Source organism: Rosa chinensis, chromosome 3 (assembly GCF_002994745.2).
Source record: "Rosa chinensis cultivar Old Blush chromosome 3, RchiOBHm-V2, whole genome shotgun sequence".
NCBI classification, from domain to species: domain Eukaryota; kingdom Viridiplantae; phylum Streptophyta; class Magnoliopsida; order Rosales; family Rosaceae; genus Rosa; species Rosa chinensis.
In genome coordinates, this window is record NC_037090.1 from 210,891 (window position 1) to 226,043 (window position 15,153).

Genomic DNA, 15,153 nt, shown 5'->3' on the forward strand with positions numbered 1-15,153 from the left:
GGAGAGGCTGCCTCTGGGTTGTTCATCACACTTTGTCAGATACATATATAATTAATTTGCTTTATTTATATCATCTTTATCTCTCCTCTTCTTAATTTCTAGAGTCTACAGGGTATTTGTTCGTACATGCTTCATAGAAATTAAAGAGAACGATCGAAGAGTAGCTAGAGATCAGATACGGATCGTTAATCAGATCTGGAAATAAATGTAAGTGGCTGGCTTTGAAGAGAATACAAGGAATCTCAAATATTAGATGATAAAATTTCAACACAGAAAGATCGATGATCAGTACTGGTGCATACTATTTTAGGATTGGATTAAGTACCTTAAATAGTTTATACAGGAATGATATCTCTGTATCTAACAAACACTTAATTGTTTGGTCAATCTAGCTAACATACATATATACACTTAATTAGCAGTGTAAGGGACTTGCATCATTTAAAATAAATGCTCGTGTACCTTTTCATTTTTTATTGGTCATTTGTCAGGCAAATACTTAGCAACCGCGCAATACTTGGCACAGTATATTATATGCATGAGAAACCTAGCTGCTGTACACATTCAAACATATTGATCTGGGCACCTAATGGTTTTTTTTTTCTTCTGGGAAATTAAGTTTTTGTACAAATTACTATACATATCACCTATGCATGTCGACCTCCTAATTATACCAAACTTAGTATATACATATCTCTTAGAGGCTTTTTAAATTAGAGAAGATCCAAGTGCTGCCCTTAAATTTTAATAGAAACACAGTCCAAGCTAATTAATGAGTGCCCTGAAGATAATCAAGATTGAGGGGCCCCATTTCCTAGTTTTATGATATTAGTGCGGGTCAGAGAGAGAGAGAGAGAAATTTATATATAAATCTTCATTTTGCATTGGAAGCAGAAAACGATTCTCGCATTGTCAAGATTTCTCTTTTTCTCTCTCTGCAAGTTTTGACCTTTCTTCTTCCTTCACTTTCATTCCCTGGAAATACATGGATCCTCTCCACTGATCTTTCAGTTTTTCAACTCCACATATCAATCTTCAAGCATGGACCAAACTTATTATTACTCTTTTTGATCTCTCCGTTTGTGTTAGCTTAGTTAGAGACATTCATTCGATCAGTCTGGTCAACAAAATAAACCCACACTGACACCGCCACCGCCCAATAGGTCTTGAAATTAAGAATAAAGTGGGTTGGATCGATGAACATGAACTGGTTGGGTTTCTCTCTTTCCCCTCAAGAAGATGATCATGCTCCAATATCACACCAGCTGGCTGACCAAGAGACCTTAGCCTCTCGCCTTGGCTTTAACTCCAATGAAATCCAAGGTGCCGGTGGTGGCACTGATGTCTCCGGTGGCGGAAGCAGTGAGTGCTTTGATGTTACTAATTCTGACTCCACTGCTTCTGTCAATCACCACCTCACTCCATCTATTTTTGGCATACATGAAGCTGCAGCTTTCAACAGGAACAATGATCATATCCATTCCCAAGGTTTGTCTATCATCTCCAAAAACCACTAGCAAGCTAGCTGCTTGCGTGCTAGCTTTCAGTACAACAAATTAAACCCTAGCCGGTCTGCTTTTTGATCATTCCTGATCAGATATATACATGTATACCTGAAAATACCTCAAGCGTATTCAAACCCTAATTAAAGATTATATAGATTTTTCTATTTCTTTTTTCTATAGAAGCCTTCCATAAAGATCAAATAATTCAAACCCTATAAATATATTGCAATTGAAACTTTTTAATTGCTTTGTTTTGATGAGTATTTTAGTTTTCCTCTTTTTAGTTTTCATCTAATATATTAATTAGTTGTTTCTAATAAATTCTCGAGTACCATGTATTAATAAATTAATTGGGAGACGCAGATTGGAATATGAAGGGTGCTGGTATGAACTCATCAGATAGCAATAACTACAAAAGGACCTCATCTTCAGACCTGTCGACTATGCTAATGGGAAGCAATACCAGTACTACTAGTACTTCATACAGCATTATCAGCCAGCAGGCGAACCTTGAAAACCATCATCAACAACTACCAAAGCTTGAAAACTTCCTTGGCCGGCATTCTTTTGCGGATCATGACAGCAGCAGTGCTGGCCATGATTACATGTTTGATATGAATAATGGACCCGGTCCAGTTAGCAGTATTGTTATGAATACTAAAACTAATAGTAACAATATTGGGTTGTCCATGATCAAGACGTGGCTGAGAAATCAACCTTCTCAGCCGCGCGATAACCACCATCAGCTGGAGCAGGAGAGCAAGAATAGTAAGGAGAGCAGAAATCAACCACAGAGTAGTCTATCGCTCTCAATGGGTACTGGATCGCTTCAAACAGTTACTACTGCAACTGCAGGTGGTGCTGCTACTGGAGAAACTACTAGTTCATCAGATAAAAATACTAAACAGTCACCAGTGGTGACAGCCACAACAACAACGGGGACTGATGCCCAAACTCAGAGTACTGGTGGTGCTATTGAGGCCGTGCCCAGAAAGGCCATTGATACATTTGGCCAAAGGACATCTATATACCGTGGTGTAACCAGGTTGATTAATTAGATCTAGCAATGTGTTCTCATTTGTTGTACTTATTTCCATCGTTTTGTATACATAGTGACTTATTATTAACAAAGGATCTTAATTTGGGTGTTACAAAAATACTGATGTACAGGCACAGATGGACAGGTAGATATGAAGCCCATCTATGGGATAATAGTTGCCGAAGAGAAGGACAAACTCGCAAGGGAAGGCAAGGTATTTTTCTCGATCTATTGTAGATTAATACTAGGCTTATTTCATGTTTATCTGATTCTAGTCAAGGATACCTCATACATAACGTATTTTGCATTGAACAACTAATTCTGTTCTTTTCTTTTGTGGGTCTTGATCACATCTGGGTGCTTTTGATCTCATCTCAATCGCTCCAACTGCAGTTTATTTGGGTATGTACGTACAAAGGAAGAGCTCTTTCCATATAGCTTCTATATAGTCTTCTTCTTCTTTTTTTCTCTCATTTCCTCCCTTATTATTGTAGAGTTCACTTAAATTTTGATCATATGTTGCTTATGCATGAGTTTATATCGAATCATGATGTAGGTGGTTATGACAAAGAAGACAAAGCGGCTAGAGCTTATGACTTAGCAGCATTGAAATATTGGGGCACCACAACCACTACCAACTTCCCGGTGAGTGCATATATGATATATTCTGGTGTGGTTTAATTATTGTTATTATGTTCATGCGATAATGAGATATATATCTCAAGTGGAGATCGAATATATAATTTGTATATAATATACCTGTAATACTAAATCCAGATCAGTAGCTATGAGAAAGAGATTGATGAAATGAAGCCCATGACAAGACAGGAGTATGTTGCATCTTTGAGGAGGTACAGATACTAATTCCATTCAAATTCCATAATCATCATCAAATGAAAATGCGGGCAATGGCATCAATCATATAATCAATAATTATAATGAAATCATTTGATTAATTATTATTACTGAAATTTCAATTTGGAGTATAATGAAATCGAGAGAACACATGCATATAATCAAAGTAAATTTGTTGGTGCAGAAAGAGTAGCGGATTTTCTCGGGGTGCATCCATTTATCGTGGGGTGACAAGGTAACACAAGAACTCTAATTACATCTAACTGACGTATATGTTTGCTGTCTTACTTGGGGTAATAAGGTAACATATTGTTGTGAATTTGGATATGCAAACAACATAGGCACCACCAGCATGGGAGATGGCAAGCAAGGATTGGGAGAGTCGCAGGGAACAAAGATTTGTACCTCGGAACTTTCAGCACCCAAGAGGAAGCAGCCGAGGCATATGACATTGCTGCCATAAAGTTCCGAGGACTTAATGCAGTAACCAACTTTGACATGAGCAGATATGATGTCAAGTCCATTCTGGAGAGCAGCGCATTGCCCATCACTACTGGTGCCACTGCAAAGCGATTGAAAGACGTTCAGCAGCAGCAGCCGCCTCCTCCTGCAGATCATCATCATCAGATCATGTTGTCGTCTGTGCTGGATCATCACGGACAGGTTATCAGATCCTCATCATCAACAGAACATGACATCATGAGCAATGTGTACTCAGCATATGGATCTTATGGAGCCCAGCAGGGGTGCAGTTGGCCAACTCTTGCATTCAACCAAGCCCAAGCTCAAGCAGCTGCTGCTCCTCATCAAGCGCCTTTTGCCGCTGGCATCAATGGCATGCAGTTGCACTACTCGCCGTATGGATATGGATATGGTAATGCACATGCACAGAGGGTTTGGTGCAAGCAAGAGCAAGATACTAATTCAAATCAGGAAAGGAGCTTTCATCATCAGGATGATGATCATCTTCGTCAACAACTCCAGTTGGGAGGTACCCACAATTTCTTTCATGACCATGATCAGCAGCAGCAGCAGCAGCAGCAGCAGACTAGTGGCCTTATGGGACTAATGGATTCTTCAGCAGCATCTATGGAACACAGCTCAGGTTCAAATTCTGTCATATATAGTGGTGGAGATCACCATGGTAATAATAATGGGTATGGAAGCAGTACTACAGGGACTGGTGGTGGCTATATAATGCCCATGGTTATGAGTACAGTTGTAGCCAATGATGACCAAAATCAAGCTGATGGAAATAATAACAATATCAATGGTTTTGGAGATGGTGATGATCAGGAGGCCAATATTAAGGCGCAGCAGCTTGGTTATGATCATCATCCTCAAAATATGTTTCTTGGTTCAAGTAGTACTATAGATCCCGCTTATCAGCATCACGCAAGCAACAGGAACTTGTATTATCATCTTCCAGTACAGGATGATCAGCATGAATCGTCGTCAGTGGCAGTTGCTACTAGTAGTACTACATGTAACATGAATTGGGTACCAACAGCTGTTCCAACTCTTGCTCATCCTACTTTTACAGTCTGGAACGACACATAGCTAGACTATATATGTTCCATGTAGGGAGTAGCTATTAGTGATCCAGTAGCTAGCTAGCTAGGGAAACAAGATTTATACACTGAAATTTCTAATTCGATCTGATTGTTGATTCGTTCTTCTTATTATGCGCTTCGATAGCTAGACTACTTAATTTTTCCGGTTTGTGTCGAGTACTGTCCAGCATGCGGAATTTTAAGGGTGTAGGTGGCTAAAGATTGGAATTATAGCATGCGAGACGGATGAGATCGAGAGTATGAAATTCATAATTTTTTTTTTTGGAGTACGTACAAATTTTATTTTTTTATGTGAAATTAAAATCTCGAACGTAAGAATTTTTGTTTTAGTTAAAGGGTTGTTAATTTTAGCAGTGGCGGATCCAGCATTCAAACCTTGGTGAGTTGGTGGGGCTTGAAGTTTTTAACAAGAAGAAAAAAAAAATTATTGTGGAGAATATTGACAGTACAAGAGAATTTTATTAATTAAAAGAAAAATATACACCCTTCCATACAAGATAATATTCTTATTCACACCATTGCTTGCAATTGCACCTCGCTCTACATAAACAAATAACAAGTAACTAGCAATGACAATATAGCATATATATAGTTCGATTTCAGGTAATTGGATGGGTTTAACTAAGAGAAAATACATTTACACCAACAAAAAGTAGCATATATATAGGTTTTTTTTCATCCCACAATTCTCCTCGGTGGGACTTGAGTTCCCCCAAAAAGGGCCTGGATCCGCCCCTGAGTTTTAGGGTAAAAAAATATTGAGGTGCCATTAATGTTAAAACTAATCATTAAAGGTTGTAATTAGTTTTAGGGTTTACGTGTTTGCCGTAAACATCCCTTTGTTTAGCAGATCGATATGCATGCTATTGGTCGCTTAACTGATAACTCTTTGCCTCTTTAATAAGCTATATATACATGTATTTACACACGAAACACGGCCAGCATGTACATACACATTGCGTATATAGTACTGTATAGTTTTTCGGTTTATAAGTTCTTAAGAAGGAAAAAGGATATTTATACGTAGGTTAGGGCATAACCAATGGAGAAAGTACCGAGGAGAGTTTCACAGATAGGAGCCAAAACAAGTTGTGTGGGAACTGGGATTAGTGTGTCAGGTCAAAAAAGAAAACTAAAGACTGGGATTGCGCGCATTGGAGAAATCAGCGGAGGAGCACCCGTGCTTTCTCGGGAAGAAGACAGCCTGCAACTGCAACTGCAATTGCATGGATCATGATGCGACTCACTCGCACTGTACAGAACTAGAATCAAATCCATCAATCCTCCCATAAGCTAACTGGTCCTAGGTTTGCTCATTCTCCTCTCTTTCTTTCTAGGGCTTTTCATTAAATTACTCACATTGAAACCCTAAACCCTAGTAATTAAACTCACTCTTTGTTAATCGGGATTCCAACCTTTTGACCATTGACCATGCACCGGCTCTCGATCCCTCCCTCCCTTCTTTTCATAATTCGGTTTTGTTCTTTTCAATAATTTGTTTTTTTTTTATTTGTCAATCATACGGTGTTCTAAAAAACTCTTGTTTCCTCCCCTGGCCACCAAGAATATATTGAGATTTAACTCCAATAAGCGTCGGCGGAATTCGAACCCTGGTGTAGGGGTTCCACACCTGGATGCTCTTACCAACTTGACCACCTGTGGTGGTTTTTTCAATAATTTGTCTTAGATTACAACCAACCAATATAAGAGCATCGATGATGTATATTTGGTGCACCATCAAATCAACAACACCCGTACAGAAAGAATATACTTATGTATGTAACTTTTTTTTTCATTAAATAAATTTAACTCGTTTGATCGAATTTAAAAAAAAAAAAAAAAAAAAAAAACTACAAGCTAGGTACGTGGAAGTGTAGTTTTCGACTAGAAGAGAGAAGAGCGGGGGGGGGGGGGGGGGGGGGGGGGGGTTGTATAGAAATGGGAACACCCTCTACCGACGATGTTTGTTGGCAAAAGTCCGCTTAATTTTATTTTTTCAATTTAAGAAAATATAGAATAAAATTTGAAATTACAACTTTAGAATCTCGGTCACATTTAACATGCTTTTTCATTAACGTTGAATTTTAACGTATGGAAGGCTAGTTTTTATTCCAATGATAAAAAATTGCTCATTATAGCACATGGTTTATGTGGAAGATGGCATGTTGCAACTTTCCTGTGATCTTTGGACAGGTAAATGAGGAAGGATAAAAGTCCCAGAGAAAAAAGCCTTATGCCTGTACGCATGGTCCCCGGACGTAATAGTTTTGATGAACTAAAGAAACAAAAGGAAGGTTGGGCGATGACGAATTCGTCGTAGGTCCTTACTTGGTTAAATTCAGTACAACAGGGTAAATACCAAGAATACAACTCCCGAACTGGAGCTATAACAATAGAAGCCACATTCAGCGGGAAACGTTTGAAAGCGTGAATTTTTTTTGTCTTTGGTGAAATTGAGACTACTTTAGTTTGGCACATATCAAGCATGTATACCAAACAGATGTTCAATTGCTTACTATAGCCATGATTTTTGTGAAATATAGCATGTTGCAAATTTCTTGAGGTTTTCTTTAAGGGCAACGAAATAAACTGCACCCCTGCCTGGAAGTAATAGTTTTCAACTAAGAGAGAAATAAAGGGGGAAAAATTGGAACAACAGGCTATCGGAGACCTTGATTTTAAACTAAATTGAAATTATAGAATAAATATCGGGATTACGGAACAAATATCACGTTATGACAATATGGTCCTGTAGTCTTGTACTACACATAAATATGCGAACCAATATTTCATTCCCTCACAGGCTTATCTGAAACTCTGGATGTCTTGGAATGTATGTTGACCTTCTGTTCAACTCCCAACCACTTCTTGATATGTTGAAAAACCGTTTTGTCACTTAATAGGTCCCGGTGTCTTGCAGCTATTGCTACTCTTTCAACTGCAGCAAATCCATCTGCCTGCGCAATACGAAGAAACAAGTTTAATTCACTCAGATGCAGGCCGGAACCATTATCAAACTTGCTCCAAAGCAGTAACTTACAAATAAAGCCGTCATAGCCAGAGTATGGCTCAACACTGGCTAGAAAGTAGAAACTAAGAATACAAGTCTGCAACATAATATGAAAAGTCAGATACAACACCTTTGCTGATTCAGCAGAAACTGTTTCATCTCCATCCACATAAGAATACTGAGGCTGAAACAGACAAATTATGTAAATCACAAATGAGTCAAGCGCCAAAGATAAAAATATTTACAACCAAGGGACAGGGTGCATAAAAATACTAATACCAAAAGGACTGACCACTTCACAATTCTATTCGAGCATAATCATTGAGCCTAACGGGCAAAGTAGATCTACGGTGCGTAAACAAAAGTAAGAGTTACTATTTGATAAGTAGCATTGTTTTAAGCATATAATAAAGTTGTTATATGGGATAGCATCATCAAGACTTAGACATCATTTTTCATTAATAAGGCTCAACCTTGATCAGCTACAATCATCAAGGATACAACTCTGCTTGAAAATAGTCTTGGTACCGAAATACCAATAATGAGGCTGATAATCACAGATCAAAGGAGAGATGATCTAGGCTGTTTTAAGTTTGAATCCTTAATACTTCACACATGACTCGCAGAAAATTTAATAGTTCCAACAATAAATAATTTACCATTGAATGGCATATTTCAGACAAGTCTTCAATTGGAGATGCCTTCGAGCCATAACTGCATTAGTAAATGATTATATGTTTGAGATCCCCTTACCGACTTAATAAATTGCAACTTGATGAATACAGAAAACAGAAAGATGAAGAACAGAAAGTAATACATATGTACTGCTAGTCACTGTCTATAGTTCATTTCATTTTCACAAACTTTAGTGCCAAGGACATACAAAAAAATAAATGCATGTTATTCTTGACAGCCATTACTCTGGAAGATCTGCAGTCTAGTGTCAGTTTTATCAAGTAAAATTAACTTAGAAATAGCTGACAGTCATACCAGTTTGAAACCCTGATCACATGTCCTTGTTTTGATTTAAATCTGGGTTTAGCAGCTAGTTACTTGTGGATTTTTTTTCTTTGAGCAAACAAAACTACCATAGTTCAGATACCAGATTTCTTACATACCAAACATCAAAAGGTGTGTCAAAGGATATTCCATAAATGTTATAGAAGCAGACACCATCTGGTAGTTTGGCATTGTTGAGAACTTGGCGAGTCTCAGCAGCCCATCTGGAAATAGCAAAGTTAAATGGCAAAGCTATAGTTTTACCATCATAAGTTAGCTGCAATGAAAGAGAGTGACATAAGCTCTGGCTATTAAGGCAGGAAAGTAGTAACAAGTTTACATTGAGATTCAAAGTAAAAATTGCATCCCAGATACAGGAAATGTTCAAGCAGAGGAACATAGACGTTGTTTGCCAGAGATTGAAAAGGTGAACAGTATACCTAGCCAATCAACTGTTGTCCACTGTCGTGTGATTAAAATTACAATATTGAATCATGCTGATTAAGGAAGGGTATACCTCATGCTATGTTGGCAATTGAATTCATATCCGCTAAATACAAAAGTTGTTCAATTGCTAGTACAGTGTATCCTTATCAACTAAAAAATTGTTTTGAGCTATGATAATGATTTAGTGATAGATTTGGTCTTAGTTTTTTTTTCTTTCCTAAATACAGTTGAATACCGCACCAGAAGCAAGCAACAGCATGGCCGCATGAGTGAATGACACAAAAAAAACAAGTCAAAATTGCAAACACAGATGCTTTGACACAGAAATTTTGAAAACTTTTCGAGTTTCCTAGCCAGATTAAGCTGAAAAACTGTACCTCATTATGTCTCAATGCTTCTCTAAACAAAGTAATACTTTCAACGGGACCATAAGATTCCAGTTCAATAGAAGTTTCCCCATCCTTAGAATGCTTCCTCCAAACCTGAATTTCCGGCTGCTTTTTCCAATTAAAATCTGGATTGGCCAACATCTCGTAGATTGATGGACACTCAACCAACTATATGCGAAAGACAAGTATATAGACTGTTAGCTGTCAATATGCTCAAACCGTGTCGAAGAAAATTCACATGTCAGGAAACAATTTATTGTTTTTTTACTTTAAATTTATTTATTCTAAAGTAGTTGGAATTGTTGTTAATTGCATAGAACTCATTCACAGCATGTCATGCATGCGTACTTTCATTTGAGATAGTGGTTTACCAAGAAAGATGATAAACTGATGCCAATTAAGCTTAATGTATTACCAGCTGGTGCATAGTCCACCTTGATACAAAAAAAAAGCTTTCCAAGCCTTCAACAAACTGCAGTCCAGTTAAAAGAGAATCATTGATGCATCCTGGTGCACCTGTAAAGTGTGTGTCATAATCAATATTCAAGGATGAAGAATCAAGAAAACAATTAAAGAGATAACTGAAATTCTAAAAAGTTGGGTTGGTAAATTGTTGAGGTCATCCAACAGTGGGCTCAAACTCTTCCCAGAACTGTTGCAAATGCCTGTACGAGTTTCTTTACCTTTATGATTATCTAAAGCATCACAATTTGAATAATTTTTCAAAAATAAGGACAAAATATATGTCTGTTTATGGGTGTGAGAGAGGCAGGAAGGAGGGGCTTCAGCAAAACCAAATGCTTCAACTTCCAGTCTGAGAAACTTTGTTGTTTCTGACACAGTAAATAGTGTCTACATATTTCAAGCAAGTAATGGATTTGATGATAACTAACAAGATAAAACAAAATTCACTAAAAACGGAAAAAATAAGTAAAGAAAACCCCTATTGTGATTTTGACCGAAAACACAAAGAGGGGAGATCTAATGCAACTCTCTACACCTGAGAACATTCAATGGACAGATTTCAAGAACTTAACAAATGGCACGCACGAAACTACCTTGAAAAGGGCAACCGATGCAAATCCATTTACTCACATACTTTGAAAAGGCCTGCAGGTGAATGATTTAGAATAAATGGTTATGCCTCTTTTGAGATGGAGCTGTTTATATATTTGGCCCCACATTCACCAAGTCACTAAAAGATAGTATGCACACCTCATGATGAAGTGACATAAAACACATGACTAGCAGTCCACCCATTGAATGCGAAATTATATTTACTTTTCTACCGCCAGAAGCCTTGTAAGCAGTTTCCAATTTCACTTTAAGATCTTCCATTAACTTTTCAATTCTGCCAACATATTTGCTATGGTAGTCAGACATAGTGATAGTTGAATACCTAAAGTAGTCACTAGAATACCATAGTAATTGTAACAGAAACTAGGCAGGAACAGAAATAACCAGTTAAAAATAAATTACCTGTTGCTTTGTCGGAAATCATAGCCATATCCAAACAATGTGGTTCCCTTCTTATAGCCACAACCCACAAGCATATTTATCATATCATGAAAATAGTATACCTCTTTCAAATGTATGCATTTCACAAACTGGAAACATGGAGAGAGATATAACCATCACGATGTTTTAGGGTAAGTATCCAGCATAATAAAGGACAATATCTAGTTTCTTAAAATAATGAATAAGGAAAGATGAAATAAGCAAACCTATATGTTCTGAGGTGGGTTTAGGGTCTATGATAAAAGAAAAGAAAGGTTTCCCAATAATGCTGGCCACTATAAAGATAGTGTTCATTAGATGCAATTAGATAGACTTCAACCATCAGTCAATACCTACTAATTCCAAATAATGTACACAAGAAAAATGTAAGTAGTGACAGGCAGATGGATTCTTCAGTTTTAAGTCCAAAATCATGTTGATGATGAGCAAGAAGCAGAAGAAAATGATTGTTTCTTTAAAGGCAACTGGTTAGAATTTTGTTAAACAGAAGACTCGTTTGACATCAATTCTGTAATATCCATTACAGTTGCACCTGTGCTTTTCATCAAGACAGAGAGGTTGAAGAGTCAAAAGGTCTTTTCATGGTTTTGAAGAAAAAATGGAACTTTATTGGAATCATAACAAAAAAATAACACTCGACAGAGAAGAGTAATTAATATACTCTCACCGGGGACGGGTCTAGAATATCAATTGCATAGAGGCCATAATCATCATCTGGGACAACAATTTCATTGTCTTTGTCTAAAGTTTCTGTATAACCTGGAGATTAGGCAAATAGAGATTCATTAGAGCCTTGTACTTTGAAAACTTGAAAGATTCAAACTTTAGCAATTAGCAATTCAATTTTGAATGAGTTGGTTACAACATAGATGAGTTTTGATCATAATAATAATGTGAGTGTGTATGTTGTGCTGATTGATCATTCACATTATCTTTGAATGATAGAAACTAAACCAACAGTCTCCAATTCTGACCAACCAAAGAAAAAAAACAAAGGCTAGAGAATGTTCAATGTTGTTGTAGATGAAAATGAATGAGTAGTGCAGAGAAATGAAGAGAACCTGTTTTGGGATTATAGAGAGACCAGAGTTTCTTCCTGAATTCTAAGTCAGCCAATAGGATCCGTACCCAGACCCGAGTGTCGAAGCCCAGTTTTTTCCGTTTCGAAGTTAGAATGGAACCTCCGATTCCGGAGATGAGCAGGACCGGCTCCAGGTCCACGTCGTCGGAACTCCCGCGGTGGTTGTCGTCGAAACAGGGGCAGAAGCACAGCATCTCTCAGCTCAGCTAAGCGATGATCGAGTGAGAACCGACACTGCCGTTGCCGTTACTTTTATTCTCTTACAAAATTTTCAAAAGACGAAAATATAATAAACCCAATTCGCAATTAGGCCCTTCGACTTTAAATATATTAGAAAATTTAACGCTTTTTCTTACTTAATCTAGCACCTTCCTTACTCGGTAGATAGATCTGTTTCGTGTTTAGTAGCTAATTAAGAAACTTTGCCCTTTCTTATGGGAGGGGAAGTTGTTGGGAAGCGGGGTAAATAACGGGGAGTGGAGGGAGGGGTCAGAGCCCCACCAAACAGTCTAACCAAGGACTCGGTGGCACTTGGGCTCAACCGAAAAACAAAACACCAAACCAAAAGATACAGAGAGAGATGGAGACCTGAAACTCGCGTCTACAAATAAGATTCGGATATCCAGTTCCCCCGTTTCTTTTCTTTGTAGGGTATACTACTGACTAATGAACAAAACAAGGCTTCATCTAGAACCCTGCCGCAGATCACCAGTCTTCTCGCACAATCATGATGGTATGCTAGCAACTTATCCCAAAACAACTACTATCGTATACAACATGGCTTTGATATAATCAATTTTCATTGCGTCTTTTATCAGCTCAGACTTATCATATTTTATCAAAGGGCGAAGAAAGCATCAACTCCAAATAAATAAAACCATACTCAATTCAAATATCTGGGAACAATAACATCTGGCTCCAACAAAACATAAGTTTTTTTTTCAGTCTTCAAAATCCACAAAACAAAAAGGATTTCTTCATTGCATTCCTCAGATTGCTAACAAAAATGCTTCACAGGTCCTGCACGCTCAAGCCTACATAAGAAATTAAAACAAAACTGTCATAATGTGGCATCACAAATATATCAAAGGGCTCGTATAGAAGCTCATCTCAACAGAAACCAAAACTAGGGTAGAGTTGAACTACCCAAATAAGTTCAAATATACGAGAAAACTTGGAAGCCTAAACCAAACATCAAAATTAAAAACACAAGTGAACAATAAAAACTATACCTGGAGGAAGAGATTGCTTCAACTTGTCTGCCTTCTCGGAATCAAACACGCAAAGGGTGTAGAGGTACTTTGAGCACCGAACCTTGAACTTCACAGCGTCCTTCGTTCTCTTGATTTTGACAGAACGCGCATCCTTCCTTCTTGCAGTAAGGAGGAAATCCTTGATCTCGTGAATTTGCTTCGGCTGCCGATAGAAAAACAAAGCATAGACATTAAATCTTTAAATAATCTCAGTATATTCACAATCTTTAGAACCTATTAGTCATCACCTACAATTGTTTTAATTACTTTCTCAACAGTTAACACCATCTAAACTCTAAAGATAAGGCAGCACGCTAGTAGTAATCACACAATTGTCATCAAGCACCATATCCAACACCTAAAATGATTCATGATTGTCAGAAAGCAAAGATGTTGACTACAGTCGGCATCCTCTGATTCAAACCACAGGCACAGGATTCAACGAGAAGATTCAAAATACCGATTTGAAAACAATGTGCACAGGTTTACTATAAACAAAATAGAAGCCGATTTCGGCCTCCCAAAATCAACTACTTCAGCTCCAAACACACAAAAGAAACAATGGAGGATCATTTCATAATTTTCCAATTGAGTTAAATATGCATATCGGGAAAAATAGATACAGTAGAAACCATCTATATGTATTTTCATTTTCAAGGCTAGGCTCTACTGACTATACTTCTACCGAAAGATTAAAGAAATAATGAATAACCAAAATTGCATATACTACTAAATGGTATACAAAAGTACTATGACATGAACCAGTAACAATAATCGGTTTGCATCAATCATACTAGAGTGTGCTTCGTTCAGTTTTTGAATCAAATTTAGACAAAGAATTAGAGAGAAAGCGTACCATTGTGCTGCTTGCCGTGCAAACTCTGGACTTTGAAGGCGGAGCTGAATGGTGATTGTAGACGATTATATATGCAAACGGCGCAAACCCTAATCTACCCGAGACATTTATTTGTTGCTCCCAATGGGCCTACGGCTCTGGACTGCATGTTACAAGTACTGGAGCACAGACTTGTTTTTGCTGCAGGCTCTCTGTCTTACTTGACCCAATTTGGGGGTAAGAGGGAAAGGGTTGGGCCTGAGGCTTTTGGGTTTAGTTCCTTGGATTTTTTTATTTTACATATGTGAGAACAACTCCAAAAGAGAAAACAAAATTTCCTAAATTTATATAATTTTAAGAAATAATTATAAAGATTTTAGAGGTTGCTATAAAACACGGAATTTGTTAGAGTTGGAGATGAAAAATAGGCTGAAGCTTTCATTTTTTGCTTCCCTGTAATACAAAAATTATAAAGAAACTGTAGAAGCTGCTCTGATATGCCTTAATGTGGTGGCTAGTATTAATGTACACCAATTACAGTTTTGGTGGATGTACTAGTTTACTGGTTGGGTCATGTAATATCAACTAGGGCAGGGTTTTCGTTTTTTTGATTTAATGTTTTGAATAAGCGAATAATGCGTTCTAAAA

General features: G+C 37.5%; 3 protein-coding genes across 8 annotated transcripts; 1 reads left to right on the forward strand and 2 right to left on the reverse strand.

Annotated features, from left to right (window-relative positions):
* The first annotated feature begins 912 nt into the window (after window positions 1–912).
* On the forward strand, window positions 913–5,061 carry LOC112191395 (AP2-like ethylene-responsive transcription factor BBM). Of its 2 annotated transcripts, XM_040517284.1 has the most exons (9): window positions 914–1,362; window positions 1,447–1,488; window positions 1,869–2,550; window positions 2,676–2,758; window positions 2,938–2,946; window positions 3,101–3,189; window positions 3,322–3,395; window positions 3,584–3,634; window positions 3,741–5,060. In XM_040517284.1, the coding sequence occupies exons 1-9, from the start codon at window positions 1,197–1,199 to the stop codon at window positions 4,957–4,959; spliced, it is 2,415 nt and encodes an 804-aa protein (XP_040373218.1). In that variant the 5' UTR covers window positions 914–1,196; the 3' UTR covers window positions 4,960–5,060. The 2 variants fall into 2 exon arrangements, with proteins under 2 accessions (XP_024186508.1, XP_040373218.1); XM_024330740.2 differs by having other exon boundaries at window positions 913–1,488; window positions 3,741–5,061.
* Window positions 5,062–7,649: 2,588 nt separating this feature from the next.
* Window positions 7,650–13,111, reverse strand: LOC112191396 (phospholipase A(1) LCAT3). 5 transcript variants are annotated; one of them, XM_024330741.2, is made up of 11 exons: window positions 12,398–13,111; window positions 12,004–12,095; window positions 11,298–11,425; window positions 11,034–11,169; window positions 10,877–10,928; window positions 10,234–10,334; window positions 9,807–9,986; window positions 9,102–9,259; window positions 8,643–8,697; window positions 8,114–8,167; window positions 7,650–7,930 (listed from the first exon to the last, which is right to left on the reverse strand). In XM_024330741.2, the coding sequence occupies exons 1-11, from the start codon at window positions 12,609–12,611 to the stop codon at window positions 7,763–7,765; spliced, it is 1,338 nt and encodes a 445-aa protein (XP_024186509.1). In that variant the 5' UTR covers window positions 12,612–13,111; the 3' UTR covers window positions 7,650–7,762. The 5 variants fall into 5 exon arrangements, 4 of the variants coding, with proteins under 4 accessions (XP_024186509.1, XP_024186510.1, XP_040373219.1 ...); XM_024330742.2 differs by lacking the exon at window positions 8,114–8,167 and adding an exon at window positions 8,014–8,080 and having other exon boundaries at window positions 7,767–7,930; XM_040517285.1 differs by having other exon boundaries at window positions 7,767–7,930; window positions 8,014–8,167.
* Window positions 13,112–13,268: 157 nt separating this feature from the next.
* On the reverse strand, window positions 13,269–14,683 carry LOC112191400 (60S ribosomal protein L38). Its single transcript, XM_024330746.2, has 3 exons — window positions 14,527–14,683; window positions 13,650–13,833; window positions 13,269–13,451 (listed from the first exon to the last, which is right to left on the reverse strand). Exons 1-3 carry the CDS (start codon window positions 14,527–14,529, stop codon window positions 13,429–13,431), a joined length of 210 nt encoding a protein of 69 aa, XP_024186514.1. The 5' UTR covers window positions 14,530–14,683; the 3' UTR covers window positions 13,269–13,428.
* Window positions 14,684–15,153: the final 470 nt, after the last annotated feature.